Here is a 22,603-nt window from a genome sequence, read left to right on the forward strand (position 1 = left end):
TCATTTTTAAAAAATCCTTTATTGCAACATCATAGAATATCTGATTTTTCCCAACAGCATTTCAAGTGACAGTGAATATCATATTGACAAACATTTATTTAAAGCTCTAATATATATTGATATATTTTCCCCTCATCCTCAAACTTATATGAAGTTCTACTGGACAGTGATTTTCCATCTCAGAAGCACTGATGGCACTTTATGGCTAATCAGGCTTGAGCATAACAAAAGGAGAAGAAAAAGAGAGCTTCTTAGATGGCAAAAGCGATGGTCTCCAGTGGTGTCTTATGTAGCATCAGTTCATATTTCTCTTGCAGCTGGAGGACTAAAGAGTAGAATAGCACCAGATTCCAAAACACAAAGCGTGCTTCCCCTCTCCGCAATTCTCCCACGCCTAACACAATATTTCTCAAAATTGATATATCAGAAAAGCAGCACTTAGAAAAACAACCCCCCAAACAAAGAACAACACAATTCTTAACTCCAGTGCAGTCTGCAGCTCATAAAATTGTAAACTTTTGAGGGGAAAAAGATTAGCCTTTTATCCCCTTAGAAAGGCATGTGATGTTATGTTTTGACTTCTTCCCAGCTCCACCCATCCTTTGCATGTAGCAATCCTTTATTTTGTGGCAGTGAAGAAAAGAGGGATTTGTACATGCAAGTATAGCAGCACTTGTTGGGTATACTCTTGACTGTGAATGATCTTGGCATTGATAAATCTCTCAAAGTAAGCAACCCAGAGGTATGAAGGAAGGTGAGGATGATCATTAAAGGCACTGTTTTATTTGGCAAGAAGGGATGAACTACAATAAAATAGTCTACCAACCTTCTTTTTTTCCTTTCTGCAGTTTTGCAAAAAGTGGTCTGTATAATAAATAAAGTAGTTCATGGGTCTCATTGAAAAGCAAATAGAATGTGTCTCTTTACACCTTTGTGGCTAAGGAATTCCCCCTCCCCCCAGTTCCATTGTGGCAGCCAGCATTTTACAAGCACAGATGCAAAGCAAGCCAAAAATCCACGCATTTCCCCCAAAAGTTAAACTCAGGCAGGACAAAGGATTGTGCTAGGACTGATCTTCAAAGAGCAACTAAGAGATCTGCAATATCAAGTAAAGCTAAAAAGCCATTCTGATTTTGTGCTTCGTACTGAATTTGGTCTCTTACCAATGCCCGTATATGGCAGCATGAGCAAGGCTGTCTCTCAACCAACGAGGTCTCATATTAATATTAAACTTCCCCATGGAAGGTGAAGAAGGTCTATATAACAAAAGTGCATTTCCTCACTTGACGTGCATGCAACAACCACACAGCAAAGATGAGGACAAAATGGGAGGCATCAGCAGCATCCCTCCAAGAAAAGCAAACCCAAACTGAATTGAACTTTTGGAATTGACTTTAAGCCTTCCCAAGCTAAAGTATGCTTCATCCAACACAGGAAGCTCCCCTGATCCTAGGAAAACCAGACTGGCAAGGCAGAAACAGTCATACTGCAAGATGCCAGTTCCCTTTTGAGCCCTACCCAATTTCCCTAAAATCCTCCAAAGCAGTCTTGTTATAAAGGTGATGTACAATGAGGGATTCCCTCTCCAATTCTCCCCCCAATACTTCAGTGATAACATGCTCCTGTAAGAAGTTCTACTGGAAGGAACTTGGGTGGTCACAGGCAAGGGTTCATCACAGGTTGATGTCTGTGACATCTGTGGGTGTGCTAGTCAGGCTGACCTCCTGGCTATCTGGGTAAGCTGTGTTCTTGGAGGGGCTGTATTCCTGCTGCGGCTGGGAAGTTTGCTTCAGGTTCTCTGCTAAGGCAGCCTCAATCTGCTCTTGACAAGCTTTCAAGCAGTCCTGAAGAAGACAAAACAGCAACAAAGGAAAATATTGAGCATTGTTATTATTTTTCCCTAAGGCCCACCAGCACATTAACAAAGCACCTTCAAAGTATGGAACCCTTTTTCTCCTAAAGCAGGGGTCTCCAAACTATGGCCTGGAGCCACACCAGGCTGGCCACAAGATTTTACCAGCCGACAGCAACTTGTTTTTTTTTTTTTTTGCTCAAAACATTTGCTAATGTTTGACTTTTTTTTTTGTTTCTTTATAATTGTAATAGTCCTTTATAATTGTATAATAGTCTTTATAATCGTAATAGTAATACAAGACGATCTAAGTGAAACTTATTCATTCACTTAAATTTCATTCTTTCATTCATAAAACTGATATTTTTTTTGTTCTATGAAAATGTGTAAAATACACCAATGTTCTTCACCCTTGGGGTAGGGATCCCAATGGGGTTGAAAAGTTTCTGACACTATCATCCTTCACACTGTGTTGGGGGCTGGGGAAAATTTGCATTTCAAATGTGAATAAATTTACATAAATGAATATCTTAGAGATGGAGCTTATATGAGTGAATGAATTTTGCTGAGCTTATTAACAATAACCATGAGAACTATAATACCAGCATGCAAAGAAAACACATGAGAACTATTAACTATTAATGTAAGTGGTGGAGCATCTTCTTCCTTCTTTCCCCAGCATCAGCCCAGCACTTCTGCGGGGTCAGCAAGATCTTTCCATTCAAAAGTCCCACTCCCACCCCTCTTTCTCCAGCATCAGCCACGCAACCCAGCAGATCTTTCCATTCAAAAGTCCTGTACCTTCTCCCCCCTCAGCAGCTGCCCAACCCAGACACAAAGCACATTCACTGCAGCAGCATTCAGTCCCACGCCTTCTCACCCCAATCCGATGCCTGACCTCAGATCGGATCTCCACAAATCCTCCAATTTGATGGGTGGGGCTTCTGCAGAACTCTCACAAAGTGGGAAAGCTCTGCAGAGCCTACCTTGCCCTTGCTGCTGCCACTGCAAAGAGCAGTCGTGTCGGGCCAGCGAGGGCTCCGGCAGGACTCCAGCGGGTTGAGTGCTCACGGAGGGCTCCCTGGGGGGCCAGACTGGGGGTCCCCTCAGGCCACAAATGGCCCGCGGGCCAGGGTTTGAGCAGCCCTGGATTAGACCAAACATGTAAGGGCTTTGCAGGGGAGCAGGCTTGTGAACCCAGCACATCAAAACCCCAACGCTTAAAGTAGTACATTCATTACCACTCTGACACACAGATACATTTCTGGAATGAATAGTAGGAGCTAGCCAAATAAATAAATAAATTTGAGGTGTGATTATTAAGAAAAAGGTAACAAATTTTTTTACAATATTTATCTTCTGGTTTTCCCCTCCCAGTTGGGCAGCTAACAACATATTAAGACACTATTTAGTACAATAAAAAATAAACTTAAAATGCACAAAAATCACCAATAACAAGCAGCTTCAACTGAAAAAAATTCCACAGAAGCAATGCCAAATTTATATAGTCAGCTCATTCATACCAGTGACAAATATTAGGCCCCAAAGGCTGAATGTAACAGAAAAAAGTATTCTGCTGTAGGTGAAACAGAGGCAGCAACGGTGACAATCTCATGTCCTGGGCCCGGGACAAGGAGTTTCAGACTGGATGCCACCGCAAAGAGGGTCCTCTCATGTTTCACTGCCAGATGTACTTCTGCCAATGGTGGGTTATGTATGGCACCCTCCAGGCACAGACGGTTTCATATGCCGGGGGAGGCAGTCCTTTAAATATTCAGGTGCCAAGTTATTTAGGGCTTTTAAGGTCAAAATCAGCACTTTGAAGAACACTCAGAAACATACCAGCAACCGATGCAGGTGACAATGTAGAGATATGATACAATCGACAGTGCCCATCAGCAGGCAGCAACATTTTGCACTAGCTAAAGTTTTCAGATGGCCTTCTTGGGTTGCCCCACACAGAGCGTGTTACAGTAAATGAAACATGAAATATTGTCTGTAAACCACTTTGTTAACTTTTTTTTGCTGAAAGCAGTATATAAATACTGTCAATAATGATAAGCACCATATGGACAATGGTCAAATTTGAATGATTGGGAGAGGATGCAGCTGGAGCATCAGTCAACTCTTTTAAAGCGTTTCAGAAAGGATTATTGGATGACATACAGCTTGTTCATCACAAGAATCTCTGAATTTTGGGCACATATTCATTGTAATCACTACCAAACAATGAAAGTTTTCTTTAATGCCACTGACTCATGTTAACTTTGGAAATGCAGACTAGTTCATGTCTTCCAATGCAAAACTTAAAGGTCAAGATATGCTTGGAATTCTACAATGTCATCAATTAACTCTGAGTTGAAGCAGAGATTTCTGCCTTTTTTGTGTGCAATTAGGTTTTTTATTAGTTTTTATTGGATTGTTGTATTTGTTTTTAATTGTTTTGTTAATTGCCTTGAATGCTGTACAGAGAGGTGGGAGACAGAGAGACACAAAAGTGAGCCCCAGCACTACTCAGTTGATCCTGGCTATGCAACAAATGCCGGACATACAAGATTTCAACCTCACATGTGTCTACCCTACAGAAACTCACAGTAACTCACTGGTTCACATCACAACATGAGCAGTTCCACCTAGACCAGGCAGGATGTAAAGGCTGAAATTGTGTGCTGTGCCTTAAGAAGTACCACAGAATGATGGTGAGAAAATAAGACTGCCCTACCTTCGGCTGCGCTCCTCCCCCAATGCAATTCCTCCACTCACTGACCTCTTCCCCACTATGGGGCTATAAAGAATCCTGCTTGCTATAGCAGGAGGATGTGCTTGGAGGGATTATGACAGAGGAGGAGCCTGCAAAACCACACCCATCACGTTTTTCTTCAAGGAAGGAGTAGTCACCATAAATGCCGCTATGCCTCTTTCCAGTATGCAGTATTAGCGTCACGGATTGGAGGAGTTGGGTAGCTACAAGCACACATCTTGCAGTCAATTCCTCCAATAAGTTACGTAGGACGTATCACTGTAACACCAGGAAGTCTCCAGTGTCCCCGCCCCAGCTCCACCCCCCAAGATTTTGAATGTGCTAGAATGCCTGTGACTGAGATCTCCAGAGAATTATTACTGCCAGTGGAATGATATTAATGCAAGGGAAAACTGTGACCTTACAATTGGGAGGACTTGCACACAGCAATGATTGTCTCTGAGATGAGGAAACCCCTGTGGTTCTGCAATGAGTCATGGTGGTGAGCCCCAACAGATACCAGAGCCTGTTGCAATCCCCTTCTCTAAAGGCCAGGGGTCACCCTCTTCACCCAGGTTACAATAAAGTGATATTTTATGCTGCAGAGTCTCAGGGTTCTGACTGGGTCTCTGGCTCTGTTGACAGGATCCTGTCAAATATACAATCTTACAAAGAATCCACGTATGGTTCTTAGAAATTGACAGAGGATGTGGCAAGTAAAAATAGCAACACCCAACACTTCTTCCCCAAGACAGTTCCAGTAACTGTGGCCTCGAAAACCTCCACCCAACAGCAACCAGAGCTCTGCAAGGGCCATTCTAAACTTCTTAGCCAGCTTGTGAGTGTACAGGAATGAAGGGGAAGTAAAAGCTTTGAAAGAACAAGGATTGGTTTAGGACAATTAGAAGCATGTGTTTGGGGTTCTACACAGGAACTGAAAGCTCTTTTTTGTGAATTAAACTTGCCTGAATCTGCTTTGCAGGGGAATCTCCCAGCCCCATTCAGAAAGCTACCTGTGACCTTATCATGGGATTATGATGAACCAGCGCTGTGTACACACAGGCTCAGCATTGCCTTTTGCCAGCCAGAAATAGTCCCACTGAGCTCTTCAAAGCAAAATGTGTGCTCAAAACCCAGGAAAAGTTGGAAAGCCATCAAAAGGAACTGGGCAGGAAAAAAGACTCCAACTGACAAGACAAACCAAGGGGCTTATGTCAGGATAGGCTGCAGCCCCTTTGCGACATCAGGCCTGGGTGACTTTAAGTGCATCTAATCTTCTTTTTATGAGCTTTCATTTTTGTAATCTTCTCCACCTCCCACCTGTTCTCCTCAGTCTTCAATCAACTGGGCTCACAGGGGTAGCATTCAGCCTCAGCCTCATTTACAGAAGCAGCTTGCAAGCAGCTGGCTGAAGGCAATTGAAAGGGCCTGGGGCAAAAAGCCAAAGAAACCCAGTGAGATAACCTTCTGCTTCACGACTGTCAGGCAGTGAAGACTGGAGCTGCCAAAGAAGTATGATACCACAGCCCTTTTCTGCTTTCCAGTTTTCACCAGGTAAATAGAATGCATTAACAGGGTCATGCTCCCCTCCTCTGGGATGTTCCTTTTGGCACCAAATGAAGGTTCTGGAATGTCAAATGAAGCAAGCCTTGCTGAGTTCCATATTTGCCCCTGACAAGAATCTGACACTGGGCCACTGGAACAGATGCTGAATGTGTTTTGGTCTATCCCTATCTTCCATTTGGCCAACCCAATCTCCAAGACCTGTCCATTCAGGTGAAAAGAATCCTTTTCAAAGGCTTCCTGTGTCCAAAAGACAAAAAAATCCAACTGATTTGGAGCATCTCGTGAACAGTCAGTGGAGAGAACCATCTGCAACATGCAGCAAATTGCTCACTCAGAGACAGGCCAGGAGCTGGCATGGCACACAGTTGGGCTGGGTCAGGTTCTTGTTCCGGAGGTGGGCCAACGGTGCTATAGCAGCTTGGCCGGAGTTAAGGAGAAAAATGCTAGCAGAACACTACTTTCCCAACTCTGAATCCGGTTTCAACTGAGCACATACTCACCACTTCTGTGCCAGTAGTGCTAGCAAGCAGTTCCATAAGCACCTCATCAGAAAAATATTCAGATGCAGTAGAGAGACCGTTGACCGCTGCTCCAATACTACAGGTAGCAATCATGGATGGTGGATACATAGCAAAAGTGTAATCTATAAATTCAGGAGGGAGAGAAGTCATTGGAGAAAAGAAAAGAGACTCAAATTCCTTTACTTACTATTGAACCCAGTATTGATATACAAACACAAAGAACAGCCGCTTCGGATAGAGCCACATAGCTCTTACAGAGATTAACTTTTTCACACTCACATTTTCCATATTAAGTATATACTTAAGGACCTAGTAGACAAGATACAGGCTCCTTACTTTTTATGAAGTTATAAATCTAATGGCCCAATCCTATCTGGGCTAGTCGACATTCTAGCGCCTCTTCCGCTGGCGCTGACTGCCATAAAGCAGGGTGAAACTGGGTGGGCAGGGGGCATAACAGGGGCAGAGAGACTGCAGGCGGGATTGGATTCAGAGGCAATGGAAGGCACCAGATCCTATCCCCCTTTCCCGCAACCTCTCCACCCCCTTTCTCTCCTCAGACTTGAACTATTGAAATGAATAGCAGAGGTCCAAGGAGACCTATTGTGAAGCAGGAGGTTTACAAAGATGTAAGGGAATTTAAATCTCCTTTAGTCTCTGGCGCTTCCTGATTTGCTCCCCCTGCTGGATACAGTGTGCCCATTTTTAATGCGGTTGCATCAGCAGGGCTGCTGATGGTGCTCGGATAGGATTGAGCTCTGAGTCACTTTATTTTTTATATTTACCCACCATTTTAAAAGATATTTACCTAAAGGCAGTCTGCTCCTTAGAATAAGGGCACAAAGAAACTGCTTTTTGATGGCATATTACTGGAGACAAATGCGTATAACAAGTTCACCTCTCTGTATGGTTGGACTGGAATCTTGACAGGCATACACAGTACACTGCAGGTGGAACTAAGGGCAGTGAAAATCCAAATCCACTCCAGGACTATAGAGAGAAGTTAGAAGTGATTCCATGCTCATTTTGGATGGCCAGTAAGACTTGCCCATTCCTATTTGGTGAGCTCAGGCATTCCATGCTGATTAGTAATGCAGAACAGAGACAAAGATGTCTCAACAACCTCACATTATCTCAGTCCAACAGACCTACAAACGACACAAGCTAAGTTGCACACAAACAACAGTTTTAGCAAAAAAACTCTGTCATTCTGTCAAGTGTAGTTAAGACACTTCTGGGAGTGGAGTGCCGGTACTAATATGGCTAAACAACTTTTCTACAGTGAATATATGTTATCTCCCAAGCTTTTAAAACAACTGTGTATTTAGCCTTAGATGTCCATCATGTACTAAGAACAAAAGAAGAGCCCCGCTGGATCAGGACAAAAGGCCCATCTAGTCCAGCTTTCTGTATCTCACACTGGCCCACCAAATGCTCCAGGGAGCACAAAACAGGCACAGCCTACGTCCTGGTGACACAGGTATCCTTGCTTTTCAAACATGGAAACCAAAGCTCAGAAGTAAGAGTATCAGTGGGAGAGATGCTTAGTCAGTTTGAAAAATCAGAACTTAAAGTAACACTAAGAACTTGTGCAGCCTGATTAGAAATCAAAAGTGAGGTCAGTTTCTCAGCCCTGGAATCTAGCTACTGCTCCATCTGCTCAACAAAGGTCATCTTTCGCAACACAAACCATACCTGTAGCACACAATGCAATGAATGTCTGTGCATGTTTCTTCACCAAGTCCATCTTGTGTTGGGGAAGTGGGAGTCGCTGGAGAATATGATCCAGGAAGTCATTTGCTATCACAGACACCAGGTCCCATCTTAGCTTCTCTAGGACTAAGTACTCCCAGTCCTGAATAGGAAGAAGAGAGCATGTTATTCGAAGTATAACAAACAAACTGTACATAGCTAATCAAAAAGAAATCAACATTTCAATCAATGACGCTCCAAAAGAAATACATAGTACACTAATGCAGTGGTTCTCAAACTTAGGGAGAGTTTTACTCCCTAAGTAAGTCTTTGCGGGGGAGGGGCTAGGACAGCGACACAATCCCCAGGATCGCATTGCTGATGGGGGGTGGAAAAGGGGGCTATTTTTACTTACTGAGGGATGCTGACAGCTGCAAGAGTTGCGGGGAATCCCGAGCAGCCCTCCACAGGGCTCCCCGATGCTTAGAATGTTGACGTAGAGCACTTCCTGGTTGCTTGGCAATCGGTTTTTCTCAACATTCTAACATTCTACGTCAACATTCTAAGCATTGGGGAGACCTGCAGAGGGCTGCTTGCGGCTCCCCACAACTGCAGCTGCTGGCAGTAAAAATAGTAAAAAATAGTCCCCTTTCAACCCTGGGGATCGTGTTGCTACCTCTCCCCTTCCCCTGCCCCTTAAAGGAATAAGGGAAGCTTTACACAAGCTGATGGGTCACAACCCACCAATTTGAGAATCACTAATGTAACATGGCAATCCTATCCCCCACCATTTACGATGATGCAGCCATGCAAATGAGGCACACATTGTACCCAATGGTTGGGGGGGGGGGGAATCAAGAGGTATGCCCAGAGGTAAATAAAAATATTTTCTACTTTCCTCTGTGTAGACCTCTGGCCTATAGGTCTCCTTGGACCTATACCAGCTATGTAACTCGTGTAAGTTGAAGGAGAGAAAAGGGGCAATGTGGGTTAGGGAAAGGGACAGGATTCTAGTGCACACTGATGTTGCCAGGGAGGCCAGGGTGCTTAGCTGGGATCTTACTATAAATTGTAGCATATGGGATATTACATGACAATTGCAAGCATACATAAAACCTTAATGTCTCTTTCTATGAGTTATTATCCCCACAACAACTGGGACTGTGGCAAGTCTTGGTGTGCAAGTCTTCTGCTATTGCTCCAGCTGAACAACAACCAGGATGTAAGCAGGCCTTGGACACACATCCTCTCTGCTTTCCCAGCAGATGGCAGTGATAAGAAGAAAGTGGAGATATACAAGATCCATGTTCACCATTGATACCCCAACTACACTATACAGCCACAGCTGGGCAGACGACTGGACATTTTCTTAAGTGTCCTGAATCATGAAACCTCCAACTGTAATGAAGACCCATGATGAAGCCAAGAGCAAATGGCAGCCCAAATCAACATTGTCCAATAAACATGAAGACTCCCATGCTGCAAAGTGTATTTTATGGAGAGCCAAGTCCAAAGCAAACAAGCAACCACTTTTAGGGTCAGCAAAAGTCCAACCACTTTTAGGGTCAGCAACAGGGAAATGGCCTTTGCCAAAGAAGGTTATCTCATTACAATCCTCTCCTTCCTCTTCCAGCAACTTAAGTTCATGACAGAATTTCCAAATCGGTTTACACAGGAAGGAGCAACACCAAAACTCATGGCAGACAGAATGGCAAGAGCAGTGTGCTGCACCGTGCTTAGAACAGCAAACATCCTTTTCCTGAACTTTCCCCTAGCACTTAACAGGCTCATGTTGAATCTAAAACATACATGCGCACAGGATGGCGCACATGACATTTTGCTTTCTGTTACATTTCAGTATGCATCATTTTACCCCAGAGTTTCTCCCGCAGAAAGTCAATCACCCCAAACTGCTCTTTAAATTGTTTGGGTTCAAAAGCAATTTGGGACTTAGGCGCAAAAGCTATTCAAAAGTTGTTATACAAAAGCAAAATTTCAGCATTTCACATGTAAAACTGCAAAATTCCATAGCAATTTCCAATTCCCAAACTGCTTTCCCAAACTAAATTTTCAATTTACGGCATTTAAAGGCCAGCTGGCAATTCTTCTGAGGGGAAAATCTGATAGGAGAAAATTGGGCTCATAAGTGAAACATGCACATGATCCTTTTTGGATCCTGACTGGGCCCTAGTAATGCGTTGTTCTCTAACATACTAAATATGCATGTCTTTGGTTTCTCCAATCCCAGCACTTCAACCTGCTTCAACCTTACTATTTACAAAAAATTTCATTTCACTGAACCTTGAGTGCAACATCAATAATGGAACTTCTTCAATAGCCTTATTCCTCAATACACGTTCTCATAGGCTACATCAAGGCTGTGAAGCCTCTCCTTTGGAGCCTGCTGCCCCATCTCCTTCCGTGGGCGGTCTCTTACTTTTCTGTTCTCTTACTTTCCACTACCATTGGCTGCCATTAGACCCACCCCACTGGCCATGCTTTCTTTTCACGTTGGTGAATGGTGTAGTGCAGTGGGTCGCAACCCAATTTTTGGTCACGAAACAGACAAGGCAGATTAGGCTATGTGCATCAAGGGTTAAACAACTTGCTACTTGGGGGGAGCACTGCTGCCCAATCACTATTATAACCACAGAGGCTTGAGCAGGTGGTAAAGTGAAACCTTTTTAAGGTGGGTCCCAATGCTAAAAAGTTTGGGAACCACTGGTGTAGTGGTTTGAGAGATAAATCCAGGTTCAAATCCCACTCAGCCATGAAGCTTCCTGGGTGACTTTGGGCCTGTCATTATCTCTCAGCCTCACCTACCTCACAGGGTTGTCAGAAGGACAAAGGCAGGGGAGGAACCATGTACACCACCCTGAGCTCCTTGGAGTAAAAGTGGTGTAAAAATGTGAAAAATAAATAATCATAAGGAAACCTGATGGCCAGGACTGTGGCACCAGTTCCCAGGAGTAGCAAGTTCAAAGAACAGATGGTAGGTTCCAGGGTAGCAGATTAGGGGATGGGATGGTCCATCCAAATTTAGCTAATGCTGTTTCCCCATCCAGTACTTTTCAGGCAGACTTTTCTAAAGAGGTGCAAATAGGGGCTAGCACAAGTGTGTATTCCTTCCTGAAAGCCCTTCCTTCAGTTCAGTGTAGAACAACTTCCCGTTTCTGTCGTACTGTTCACTTCCCTCAGGGACCCTAACTGAACACACATGCACACACACCCACCCCTTTATTGACCATGCCTCACACCTGGTGCAAACATGAGTTTTATCTAGCAAGTCATTTTGTTTCACCTCATTCACAACAGAGGAAGCTCAAACTGTTTTACTTGGAGAGGTTTTCAGAGACAAATCTAAGAGCTACACATTACCGCAGTCCTAAATAAATGACATCCATTGTGCATGTGTGCATCCAACCCAAAATTGCACTTTGAAAATGCCTGAGTTTATTTTGTCTTTCTGACCTCCAGAACAAATGAGCTCAGACTGGAAGTTTTAAAATAGTTTGGTATTCTGTAATCCCTGACAGTTGAAACTATGATCCAAGTGCCAAGCTGGTCTCTTTTCTAACCATGTGGTGTAACAAAAAGACAACGGGCTCAAATTTACCTTCTGTAATAGCCACATGAGCCCCTGATGAGCTGTACAATTCAGTTTACAACAGGTCGGTCAGTGGCTGATGCCCAAAATAGAGTTAAAATTCATTTGCAAGCTGGCTTTGGCAGTACTGGGTCAGAGAGAGAAGCCTTTTTGGCTCATTAGGTTGTAAAATTTGGATCCTGAACAGCTCCAACAGTGCAATTTTACAGCATGCTACTCTCCTCAAAAGATTCACTCTTTCTATCAAAAGCTCCACAAGCATCCAACTGGCAGCAAAATCAAAGACAGAAAGGCAACTGTCAAAGACAGTTAGCCACCCAACCCACTCAGCAACAGATATAGAGATATTCAAACAAGTAGGAGGAAGGGAGTCCACTGGCAAATAGGAAAATACTGTTCAATGTGCACTGTTGCCTCTCTTATGAAGGATCAATGCTCAAGGACATACAATCCTTGGCAAGAAGTGGAACAACTTTGAGCAACACTCTTCAGACCACACAGCACAGTTTTATCAAGTTAAAGAGTGTGGGCACTGGGTATCCTTAAGAAACAGAGGCCTACTTTAGACACACAGCAGGATGAGATGGCAGAATCTTGAGATGACAAAGTGGACGATGCCAATTTAGGATGTAGGTGAGGGAGAATTACTGAATGCTCCCCCACACAACACTCCACTAAAGGAAAAAAAACACACCAAGGAAAAAGCGTACCCCCATTCACTTCGATGCTAGTTTTCTACTTGCAGGTATATATTTTTTTTTTCTAAAGCTGTGGGAAGTATTCAAAGACTTATTCCCTACTTTGTACTCTGAAGCATTACAGTCCACTCTACCATCACATGACCAAGGAAGTTCAGGCCCTTATCGAACATGGAATGTTAGGAAGCTTCTGCTGCTTTCCACGCTCTGCAGGCGGTGTGGTGGCACTAATACAGTCTCCAATATCTATGGTAAAGTCCAGTGCTTCTTAAAGAACCAGATCCCAAGAACTGGACAGACCAGATGGTTAATGAATGAACCCTGACAGCAGATCCAATCAAGCTAAAGACCTTGTGACCTGCTGACACTAAATGCTCTCCGATCATCCTTGCAGCTAAATGTGCATGCTGCAAATTAGTTGAATGAAAAAAAGTGCATGACAGCTTAGATAATACCCATGGACGGAAACCCAACTTCCTTCAAGTAGATAAATTCCTTGTTGCATCATTTCCTCCTACTAAGAATAACTTCATCATGATTTTGAGTGTTGAGCGGGTGTCAAGCAGGAATCTTCTTCTATGGGAGGAAATTGACCTGCTAGGAAAGACTTTCCTTCCAGGAGCCAGCAGGGAGCTGGCTAGATGCTACATACTGATAAGTAGCCAGGATGTAGCTATTGTCCAAACCTTGATGAAGACGCTCTCTCTTTCCTCTCCCTGGATCACTCTCACTGCCCAGTTGTGAAAGAAGAAAAGCATGCGACATCATTAGCACACAGGAGGGAAGTAGCAGCTCTCTGCAGTTGTGTAAGTGAAGTATTAACACTCTCAGTCCCAGAAACAAAACCAGCCAGCATTACTCATTCTCATTGACCTTTCTTAATATTGGTGATCTTCCAAGATTCAAAAAGTAATAAGAATCATTGTCCAGATCCCAAATGAAAGACCAGAGGGTGTGTCAAATGCATATCCATAACCAAGAGACAAAGTCTAATCCTGATCTTCGCCTCCTGCACTCTTCATCCAATGCCTTCTAATAATACTCTTTCATTTCCAAGCAATACAGAGTGGGTTTATGTTCATCTGATGTAAGGTAAGGTTCATCTGGTAGGAAGATCTACTTCTTACCACGATTGGTGTCTTCAGACAAAGATTCCACCCTTTCTTCTTAACCCCAAAAACAGGCAGCTGAACCTCAAAACTAGAGACATGGCCACTGCCATATACCACATCTCTTCAATGGACAGAGATGGGCAGCTTCCAAACATTGAGGACAGGCACACTTTAGAACCACAAACACACAGCCTAAGCATGCTGGCCAGTGCGGACATGTAACTCAGGTGGATAACATCCAGGCTGAGCAGGATCTTCTCATTCTTTCTTTACTGTTTTCCTACTCTGTTTTCTCTAGTGAGCAGAAATTGATAAGCAAGCTCCTGCTATCCCTGCAACATGTTCCATCTTTACTCGAGCAGGCAGATGGAAATTAATCTGACCTCAAGGTGAATGCCAACTGCCCAAGACCTTATAGCCCAATCCTAACCCCTGCCAACCCATAGCATGCAGTGCCCCCAAAGGCGCACGTGCTACATGCTATGGTGGGAGGAGGAGATGACCAGATAGCCTGGGAGAGGTAAGTGAACATTTTTTTTATTTACCTCTCCATAGGCCGCCTGGTCTCTAATGGGTCTCCCCAGACCTATGTCAGCTATGCAGCTGGTATAAGTCCAAGGAGCCTCAGAGGTGTGTCAGGCCATGAAAAGGGGGCTAGGAGCTTAGTATACATTGCTGCTGCCAAAATCCCCTCCTGCCCCAATCTGGTCTGGTCCACATCCTGATCCTCCCTCTAACCATCCCTACCGCCAGCTTACCTGCTCAGGCAGGGTGTTAGGAGCAAATGGTGAGCATGTGGGGCCTCTGGTTATTTGCATCAGTGCACCAGCACATGACACTGGAACAGCTTTTGCACCACCGGAACAAGTCTTACACTGATGGATCATGCGATCCATCAGCATAAGCCCAGCATTAGACTGGGTTGCCTGTGAACAGGAATTGCTTGTAAGGCGCATCTTAAGTCACAATTGGCACAATCCTAACCTCTTATGTCAGTGCTTTCCAGCACTGACATAAGGGCAATGCAGCCTCAAGGTAAGGGAACAAACATTCCCTTACTTTAAGGAGGCCTCCATGAGTGACACCCAACTGCAGGATGCAGTGCAGCACTATGCCAGTGCTGGGAAGCACAGACATAAGGGATTAGGATTGTGCCTAATGTCTTGCAAATGGAACTTTCAGTCATACTGTGGCTAAATTGGCATCCCACTCTCGGATCCAATGCAGATCCTTATAAACTAGTAAAAAGCACCTATGCTTTTTCTTCGAGCAAACCACCTTGCATGTGTCAAACAGGAAGGTGCATGGAAGTACAGGGGATTCCCCTGTTCACATTTGCATTAAGAAAAATCATAACTATAAGTTTTCTGACATCATCTCTCTGTTCTCACCCGCATATTGTGTTTCTTTCCCCACCTTCAATAGAAAGGGTCATTAGAGAGTAACTCACCCACCTCCCCCTTTAAAAAAAAATCCCAGTCCAATGATGATTAATCTGGTTTTGATCCACCAAGCAAATTCTCTTTAAGAATATCTGGCAGACTGACCTGCAAGATAGATAAAAATCAATACACCCTAATAAGTGTTTTCTAAAATTACCTGGCTTAAAATAACACAAAGCATAATACAGACCAGTAGTGGAGCTACAGGGGAAGCACAGCACTAAGTTTTGCAGGTACCTGAATGTGCCATGTAAGCGGGCCCTCCCCCTCAACATCAGGGCCATTCCAGGTAGTGAGAGCAATGTGGAGGCATCCCCCAAGTTGTTCTCACCACCAGGAATGGGAACGACTCCAACAGATTTAAGAGCATACAGACAGAATTCATGACTCTTCATCAAACACACTGAGTTAAAGCTTGCTTTTCTATGTTACGGCATGAACGTAAAGATCAAGCAGGAGACCACCAACCGTATTGCTCATGGGGCAAATTATAAATATTGAGACTCAGTCAAACAAACACAACAGATATTTATTTTCCATCTTGTGGGGAAACACTGTTCTCCCCAGTAACTACTGTCCTGCACTTCCTGAAAATCTGGACACTTCCAAGTAAATAATCTTACTTAGGGCTCAATCCTATCCAAATTTCCAGCACTGATACAGACATGCCAATGGGGTGCGCACAGCATCCTGCAGTGGGGAAGCAGTCACCTCCTCCTCAGAGACCTCCTCAAGGTCCCTTACCTCAGAGTTGCATCCAGCTGCATCAGTGCTAGAAAACTGGATCAGATTAGGTTCTCAGTATTCTTACATTGGTATAGAAAGCCCACAGAAAACCCAAATTCACAATTTTGATTTTTTTTCTGTGAACCGCACTGTGAACTTTTGTTGAAAAGCAGTATATAAATGATGACGATGATGATAGTTCCCTCAAACAGTATAAAATTCTATACTTAACAAAGCATGACCAGATTTTTTGGATTCTAATCCTAGATTGTATAGAGGCTCTATTTAGTTCTATACAGATGTTTTACTTGTTAGAGCAACCATTTACTCTGCATATTTGCTCAGGAAATGTATGAGTTAGAAATCTGGAACTGTGGTTTCAGTCAGGTATTGAAACTGGACCTGTGCCTTAGTTTAGTCAGGATTTAAATGGACTGAAACAAAACCACCCTATTGACATAAATCAGTTACTTTTATCTGAAGGATAAGACATAACTTTCCTCTCACAGTGTGGGTTTTTTCTAATCTTCTCACTATGCCCCCTAGATGAATACTGGTATGCCTAAAGTTCACTTCCAAGATTTGATGCTGGGACAGTATTCAAAGAAAACAGGTCAGCCCTTCACCCTTTTCCCCATAACATCACTCATGCACCTTTGCTCATGATCCCATTCTCGACACCACCCACCACCTCAAGGCACTGGCCAAGAGTCCTGAGGCAAAGTGGGTGGCTATGCCAAAAAGGCCCTCTGCTTTGCTCAAGCTATCCAAGCAGAAAGCTAATGTGATGGCAGACACAGGAAGCCAGCATCCCTTTCCATCCTCTAGGAAAACTCCACAGTTCAGTCAGTGACTGCCTATATCTTGCTTTCCTTTGATGTACCCTCCTCAAGCAAGAGGCTTTTGGTCTCTAGAAACCCAAGCAGCCCATTCAACCAAACACTTTATCCAAGAGATCCAATGGAAACCCAGCAGCAGCAGAAATCTTCCAGCTGATCCTATGCATGTCTGCTAGGGGGAAGTCCACTGAACTGAAGGAGACTTGCACCCAGGAAAGTGAGCATAAGGTTTTAAGCATCACAATATTTTTTCCTACTCTTTAGAATACACAGTATGTTCATATTACACTCATGGTTGCCACTTAGGGGCAGGATTATCAGCAATATGCGCCACCCAAAAGGCCACACATTTCAGAGCAATGATCAGTCCAATAACGGGCAAGTTACCTGTTTTCAGAAAAGCGCCAAATCCTAACAGCAACTAGGAAGCTGTCTTACACAGTCAGGCCATTAGTTCATCTTGCTCAGTACTGTAGACACTGACTGACAGCAGCAGGTCCCTAAGATTCCAGGAGGAATTTTGCTGTGCCCTACCATGAGTTGTTGGAGTCTGAGCCTGGGATCTTTGGCACGCAAAACAATTGCTCCTCCACAGAGCTACAGCCCCTCCCTAAAAAATATGGCCCTACCCCAAGAGGGAACAGAGCAAGAAAGAGTTTGTCATGGAAGGTCTAAGTAAGAGGTATCCCTGCAAAATAGATGCATTTATGTCTGCATTTTCCTCTCCTGATTTACAACTAGAACTGTGAATGGACATGTCCATACCACTGTAGATCACCAGTGAGGGTTCATTTTATGCCAGATTTTGATACCTCTGCAAAATCCAGTGTTTTGTCCCAAGCATTGCAAGGCAAACAACAACAGAAAGACAGCGCCGTCTGTTGTTGGATTTGCAACAGCATCTTCTGTGGCAAATATTAAAAGTCAGTTAGAGTATCTTCAGCTACTGAACCCCTCCATTACGCCTTACTCACTGAAAGGGAATATGAGAGAGGAACAGCATCCTTTCCAATGTAACTTGTGCATGAGGAGCAAACCTGATGAACAGGAGCAGTGGCATCTCAGAAGAACTGCGCGCAAAGCAATTAACAGTGGCTTTACTACAATCCAGGGAAGAATGAAGAAAAGTTACACAGAATCACAGAATGGTACCCTGTCTACCTGGGTGGAGCAGGAGAAGGGAAACCACAGTGCCAGTCCATTACCAAGCAGCAGCAAAAAGTGATCTGCAGAAATATGAAGAAGGAACCTTATAACTGAAAAGGGACAACAACTTACCAAAACTTGTCCAGGTGTGATGGAATTGTCTGTATAAATGCAGAGTTTCTCCACCGTTAAGGGCATGGTCTCTCGAAGCTTGGAGGCCAGGAGCATGCACACCGCCCCCAGAAGTTGCAAGTGGTTCTTGCGAGTGGGGACACAAGACAGATAGCGATCCACATAATTCATGGCCAATGGAAAAACCTCTTCTTCGCACTTCTGCTCCTCACAAACCTGATAAGAACCAACCATGAGAGGAAGTTTATATATAGGGCGACCATCCACTCTAGATAATACGAAGCTTCAAAAATATTCATCATCATAGTGCTGTGCGCTTTTGGCAAAGAAGAAAGCCATGGAGGCAAAAGTGCTAAATGGGAGATCCAGTGATAAACATACAATTCCCTGCTCTGTCACAGGTTTCTTTTTTGAATTTGTCTAAGGGCACTTCTGAACTACGCTTCTCCTATCAATTAGAAATAATAGGGGGTTATGAAAAGACATAAACATCAACCCACACAGGCATTCAGACATTACAATGAGCAGCGTTTTACAGACAACATTTTCTATCCAGCAATGTTCTTGAAGAGACAGTGAAACAATTCACTTTTCTGTAAAATGGGTACAACAACAGACCAACATTTGTAACTGTCTCCTTTGAGACATTCAAATAGCAGAGGAAATTGAGCAACTTCAGCTCCCATTTATTCATTCACTGATTTAGGGCAGTTTATTTTAGACAGTATTCCCTGAATCCAGGCGGGAGATGTTTTAGATTTGGAACCCAAAATCAGTAGTTGGTTTTGAAAATTTTGTCCCTGTGTCTCACACCCAATGAGTAAGAGCCCAACCATTCCAGCTTGTCTTACCCTTAATTTTTCTGGCAGCTAGAACATTATGAACCAACATTTTATGCCAATGCAAACTCAATTTACATGAATGGTGCTTGCCCAAAGCAAGCCAACAAATCATGACAATATTAACCAAGAATCACTGTGGAACTCAAAAAGCTCCTACTTCCAGTCTCTCACTGACCACTGGCCAGACTGAATAATAAAGACACTGCCATACTGAAACCATCATGTCAGCTTAGTCATTAAACACTGGGGTTTCTCTTTCTTGCAGAAAAAAGCTGTTTTTTACACAGCTTTCTTATATCCTATGAGTTACCAGCAGGGCAGTTTTTGTAGGGATTTGCTAACCTTTAGGTTTTCTTTCTGAGAGAGAGAGTGTGTCCCTCCCCTGTTTAGTTATGGTCAATCCCCTGCAGAATGGATTCTTATTCAGCATAGGTGATTGGGCAAGTGGCTATTTACATACTTTAATATATTTGTCCAAATAAATTAACATAAAAGAGCCCTGATGGATCTGGCTGAAAAGGTCCATTCAACACTTCATCTCAAAGCTCAGGAAAGTTCTGCCTGTTGGATTTCTGCCTGCTATGCAGTTACTCATTGCAGAGAAATCGAGACAGGATAGGGGTAATAATGTTTTCACTCCAGTTCAATTTTGATGATAACCCATGGCTTTTATTTGCTTGACAAATTTAAAGAAAATAATGAATGATCCAACTTTATTTCAGGCCAATGTTATGTTTGAAAACAACAGACCAAAGTATTGTTTGTCACTAGGCCTTGATTTTCTCCCTTTCCACCTCCTCTTCAACCTGGTTTTGAAGACCAGCAAGTTTGAGGCTGCCTGTGAATGCTTGAAAAGTGCAAGAGTTGTACAGCCAGGACGACAACTGCACTTTGGAAGGGAAACGTCTGGAAAAATTGAAGGTTCTATGAATTTCTCTCATAGAATAATACTTGTGTTTTGTTGTTTTTTTAAAAAAAAAACCCTTTTGGAAAAAAATGAGGTTTATGATCTGTCTGCCTACATAAACCGCTTTGAGTCTAGGTCTAGGGAAAAGGCGGTATATAAATATTAAACATATAATTGCAATGAGCCTCTCAGTACTGTTGCATCTTGAGGACAGGACTGGGAGGGTGACCGGAGACCCCTAGAGGCTGTGCTGCGTATTGCCACGAAACTAAGGTGCCTCCCCAACGATAAGGGATCTTTACCCCTGCTCAGCACCCTAAGGGTGCCTTTTCAAAGACTGACCCTATGCTGAGAAGGCAACCTGGGACGCGAGTCGCAGGACTTCTCCAGGTCACCAACCATCTTCCTTTTACTGTTTCCACCAAATCATGACTTCCCCCAACCCCTCTAGCGCCAAGCAATTTTGCCCATGTGTTTTAACCTGCATCGCTTCTTGCAGCCAACAAGCCAAGCCTTCCAAGGGGTTTTCCCCCTCCTGTGCCAGACTAATCCCCCCCCCCAACTGCACAACTGGCTTGAGGCTGCGTTCTTCCACCAGGCAGAAACTCTTCAAGAGCCCAATCCTATGCCTGCCTACTCAGAAGTAAGCCCCATTATAGCCAATGGGGCTTACTCCCAGGAAAGCGTGCATAGGAGTGGAGCCTAGGATCTCGACCCTGCGCCCACTTACGTGACAGTAAGTTCCACTGAACTCAGTGGGATTTACTTCTGAGTAAGTCAGCGTGCCCAGGCTCCGGCTGCACGCCTGCTGCTGCAATGCAGGACGCACTCACCTGGGAAAGGAAGCCCTGCTGGAAACCCCAACCTGGAATCAATGGGGCTTACTTGGGGTGAAGCCCAACTGAAGCACAGCGCCTACAGATCTGGGATGGGAGCCGGAAAACCGCCCCCATAGGGGAAGAAGCGGGGTGGGGGCGCCGGTACAGACCTCCAACATCCAGAAAGCCAACATCTTCCGCATGTAGGGCTGGATCTCCTTCTGCACGCACTGGAAATAGGAGACCCGCGGACTGTAGCGCTCTTCCTGGCTCAGCAGGTTCTGCAGCACCCGCCGGTCCCTTAGCAAGTGCGGATCCCGCCTGGCCCGGATCACCCCCTCCACGCACAGCAGTTCCATGTGTCCGGGCGGTGCGGCGGGGATGGAGACCCGGGCGAGGGATCCGCAAGCGGGAGCTGCGGGCGGAAGGAAGGAAGGGAAGGAAGAGGGAGGGAAGGAAGGAGGGGAGGACTCTCCCGCACTCCCAGCCCGGCAGCGGCAGGCTGGAGCAGCCAGCAACAGCACCCGGGCCCCGCCAAGCAGCCTCCCCTCCCCCGCGACACTCCTCCTGGCTCCGGCTGCACTGACAGTCATGCAGCCACCGCCACTAGAACATCGCGGCAGGCGGGGTCAGCCTGCGATCCTCCTCGGAGGGAAGGTGCTGGGCGGAGGAGGAGGTCCGATGCCCCCTCCCAGGCTCCGGCAGGCAGCTGCCATCATAGGGGAGGAGAGTTCCTTCCTTCCTCCTTGCACTGCACCCCAGCCCGCTTTCCCCACCAGGATGTCCTTTGCAGCAAAGGCATCTGGCCTGCAAAGAGCTGCACCTCTCCCCGTTGCCCCTTCACCACCTTTTGCTCTGCATATCTCCTCCTCCTCCTCCTAACAAGCGACCCAGGAGGTCAGGCCTGGGTCCACAGGCGAGGTTGCATTGTTTGGCATACGATTGCAACCTGCAGAATCACAAGGCACATCTCACTGAAAGATCACAGCTACCCACTGTGGTTCCAAAGCCTGGCAGGAGTACATAGGATGATTCCAGGGTAGCATCCCAGCTAGCTAAAGAAGGCTATTCAAGCTGCATATTGAATGTGGCCATTGCAATTTGCATTTTGCATTCTTTCCAAACTGCAAGAGCAGCTCTTCAGAAATTGGCAGCAGTGCCTTAACTAGACTTCTGCAGGACAAAAAGAGCAGGACAACAGAAAAGACTTGAACTGCACCTAAACACTATATCACCATATAGCCAATGTAGTTTTTAGTTTAAGGAAACACAGAGCAAGGATTATTTATGAGAACTGCCATTTTGCGAATAAGTGGAAGTGAAATAATTTTCTCACAATGCAATCCTGTACATCTTAGAATTATTTTTATATACTTCTGATAATTTAGCACCAGTCTGAGTGGCATTGCAGATAGCACATACCCTCAGACACCATCGCAATGACAGCTACACCAGTGCAAAGACAGTCCCACCCTTGTGGCCCCAGTTTCACTAACAGATGTGCCATGGCTACTGACACAACACTGCACTGACATACCTCTGATGCCAGTGGAACTATTGCCAGAGTAAATTCCCAAATGGGGTGGAGACACAACCCCAAACGGGGAGGGTTATGGGCAGGATGAGAAGGAAACCACACCCTAAACCCCTCCACTTAACAACCATTTCCCAAACATCAGCAAAATGGTACACAGATGTCAGAGCTCATGTAGAAATTTTTAAAAACCCTTAGAAAAGAATAAGGAATGGGGGAAAAAATAGCAAAAACCCTCAACTTCTACCACGCCCTCTGCCCCCCCACACACGCGCACACACAAAGGAAGAACTTTGCACAAACAACCTTCTGCCCCTCACAATATGTATGGCAAGACCCTTACCTTCTCAGAATCCTCACTGCAGGTACCCTGCCCCAGGAGGAATCCACACGCGAACACCCAAGTGGGACCTCTACTCCACCAGCCCC

At 44.7% G+C, this 22,603-nt stretch overlaps 1 protein-coding gene across 1 annotated transcript; it reads right to left on the reverse strand.

Moving 5' to 3' along the window:
- On the reverse strand, positions 1 to 21,205 carry CCND3 (cyclin D3). Its single transcript, XM_066625029.1, has 5 exons — positions 20,811 to 21,205; positions 18,074 to 18,289; positions 8,375 to 8,534; positions 6,659 to 6,801; positions 1 to 1,844 (listed from the first exon to the last, which is right to left on the reverse strand). Exons 1-5 carry the CDS (start codon positions 20,997 to 20,999, stop codon positions 1,674 to 1,676), a joined length of 879 nt encoding a protein of 292 aa, XP_066481126.1. The 5' UTR covers positions 21,000 to 21,205; the 3' UTR covers positions 1 to 1,673.
- Between the last annotated feature and the right edge of the window lie 1,398 nt (positions 21,206 to 22,603).

Source organism: Tiliqua scincoides, chromosome 4 (genome assembly GCF_035046505.1).
Source record: "Tiliqua scincoides isolate rTilSci1 chromosome 4, rTilSci1.hap2, whole genome shotgun sequence".
In the NCBI taxonomy this organism is placed as follows: Eukaryota; Metazoa; Chordata; class Lepidosauria; order Squamata; family Scincidae; genus Tiliqua; species Tiliqua scincoides.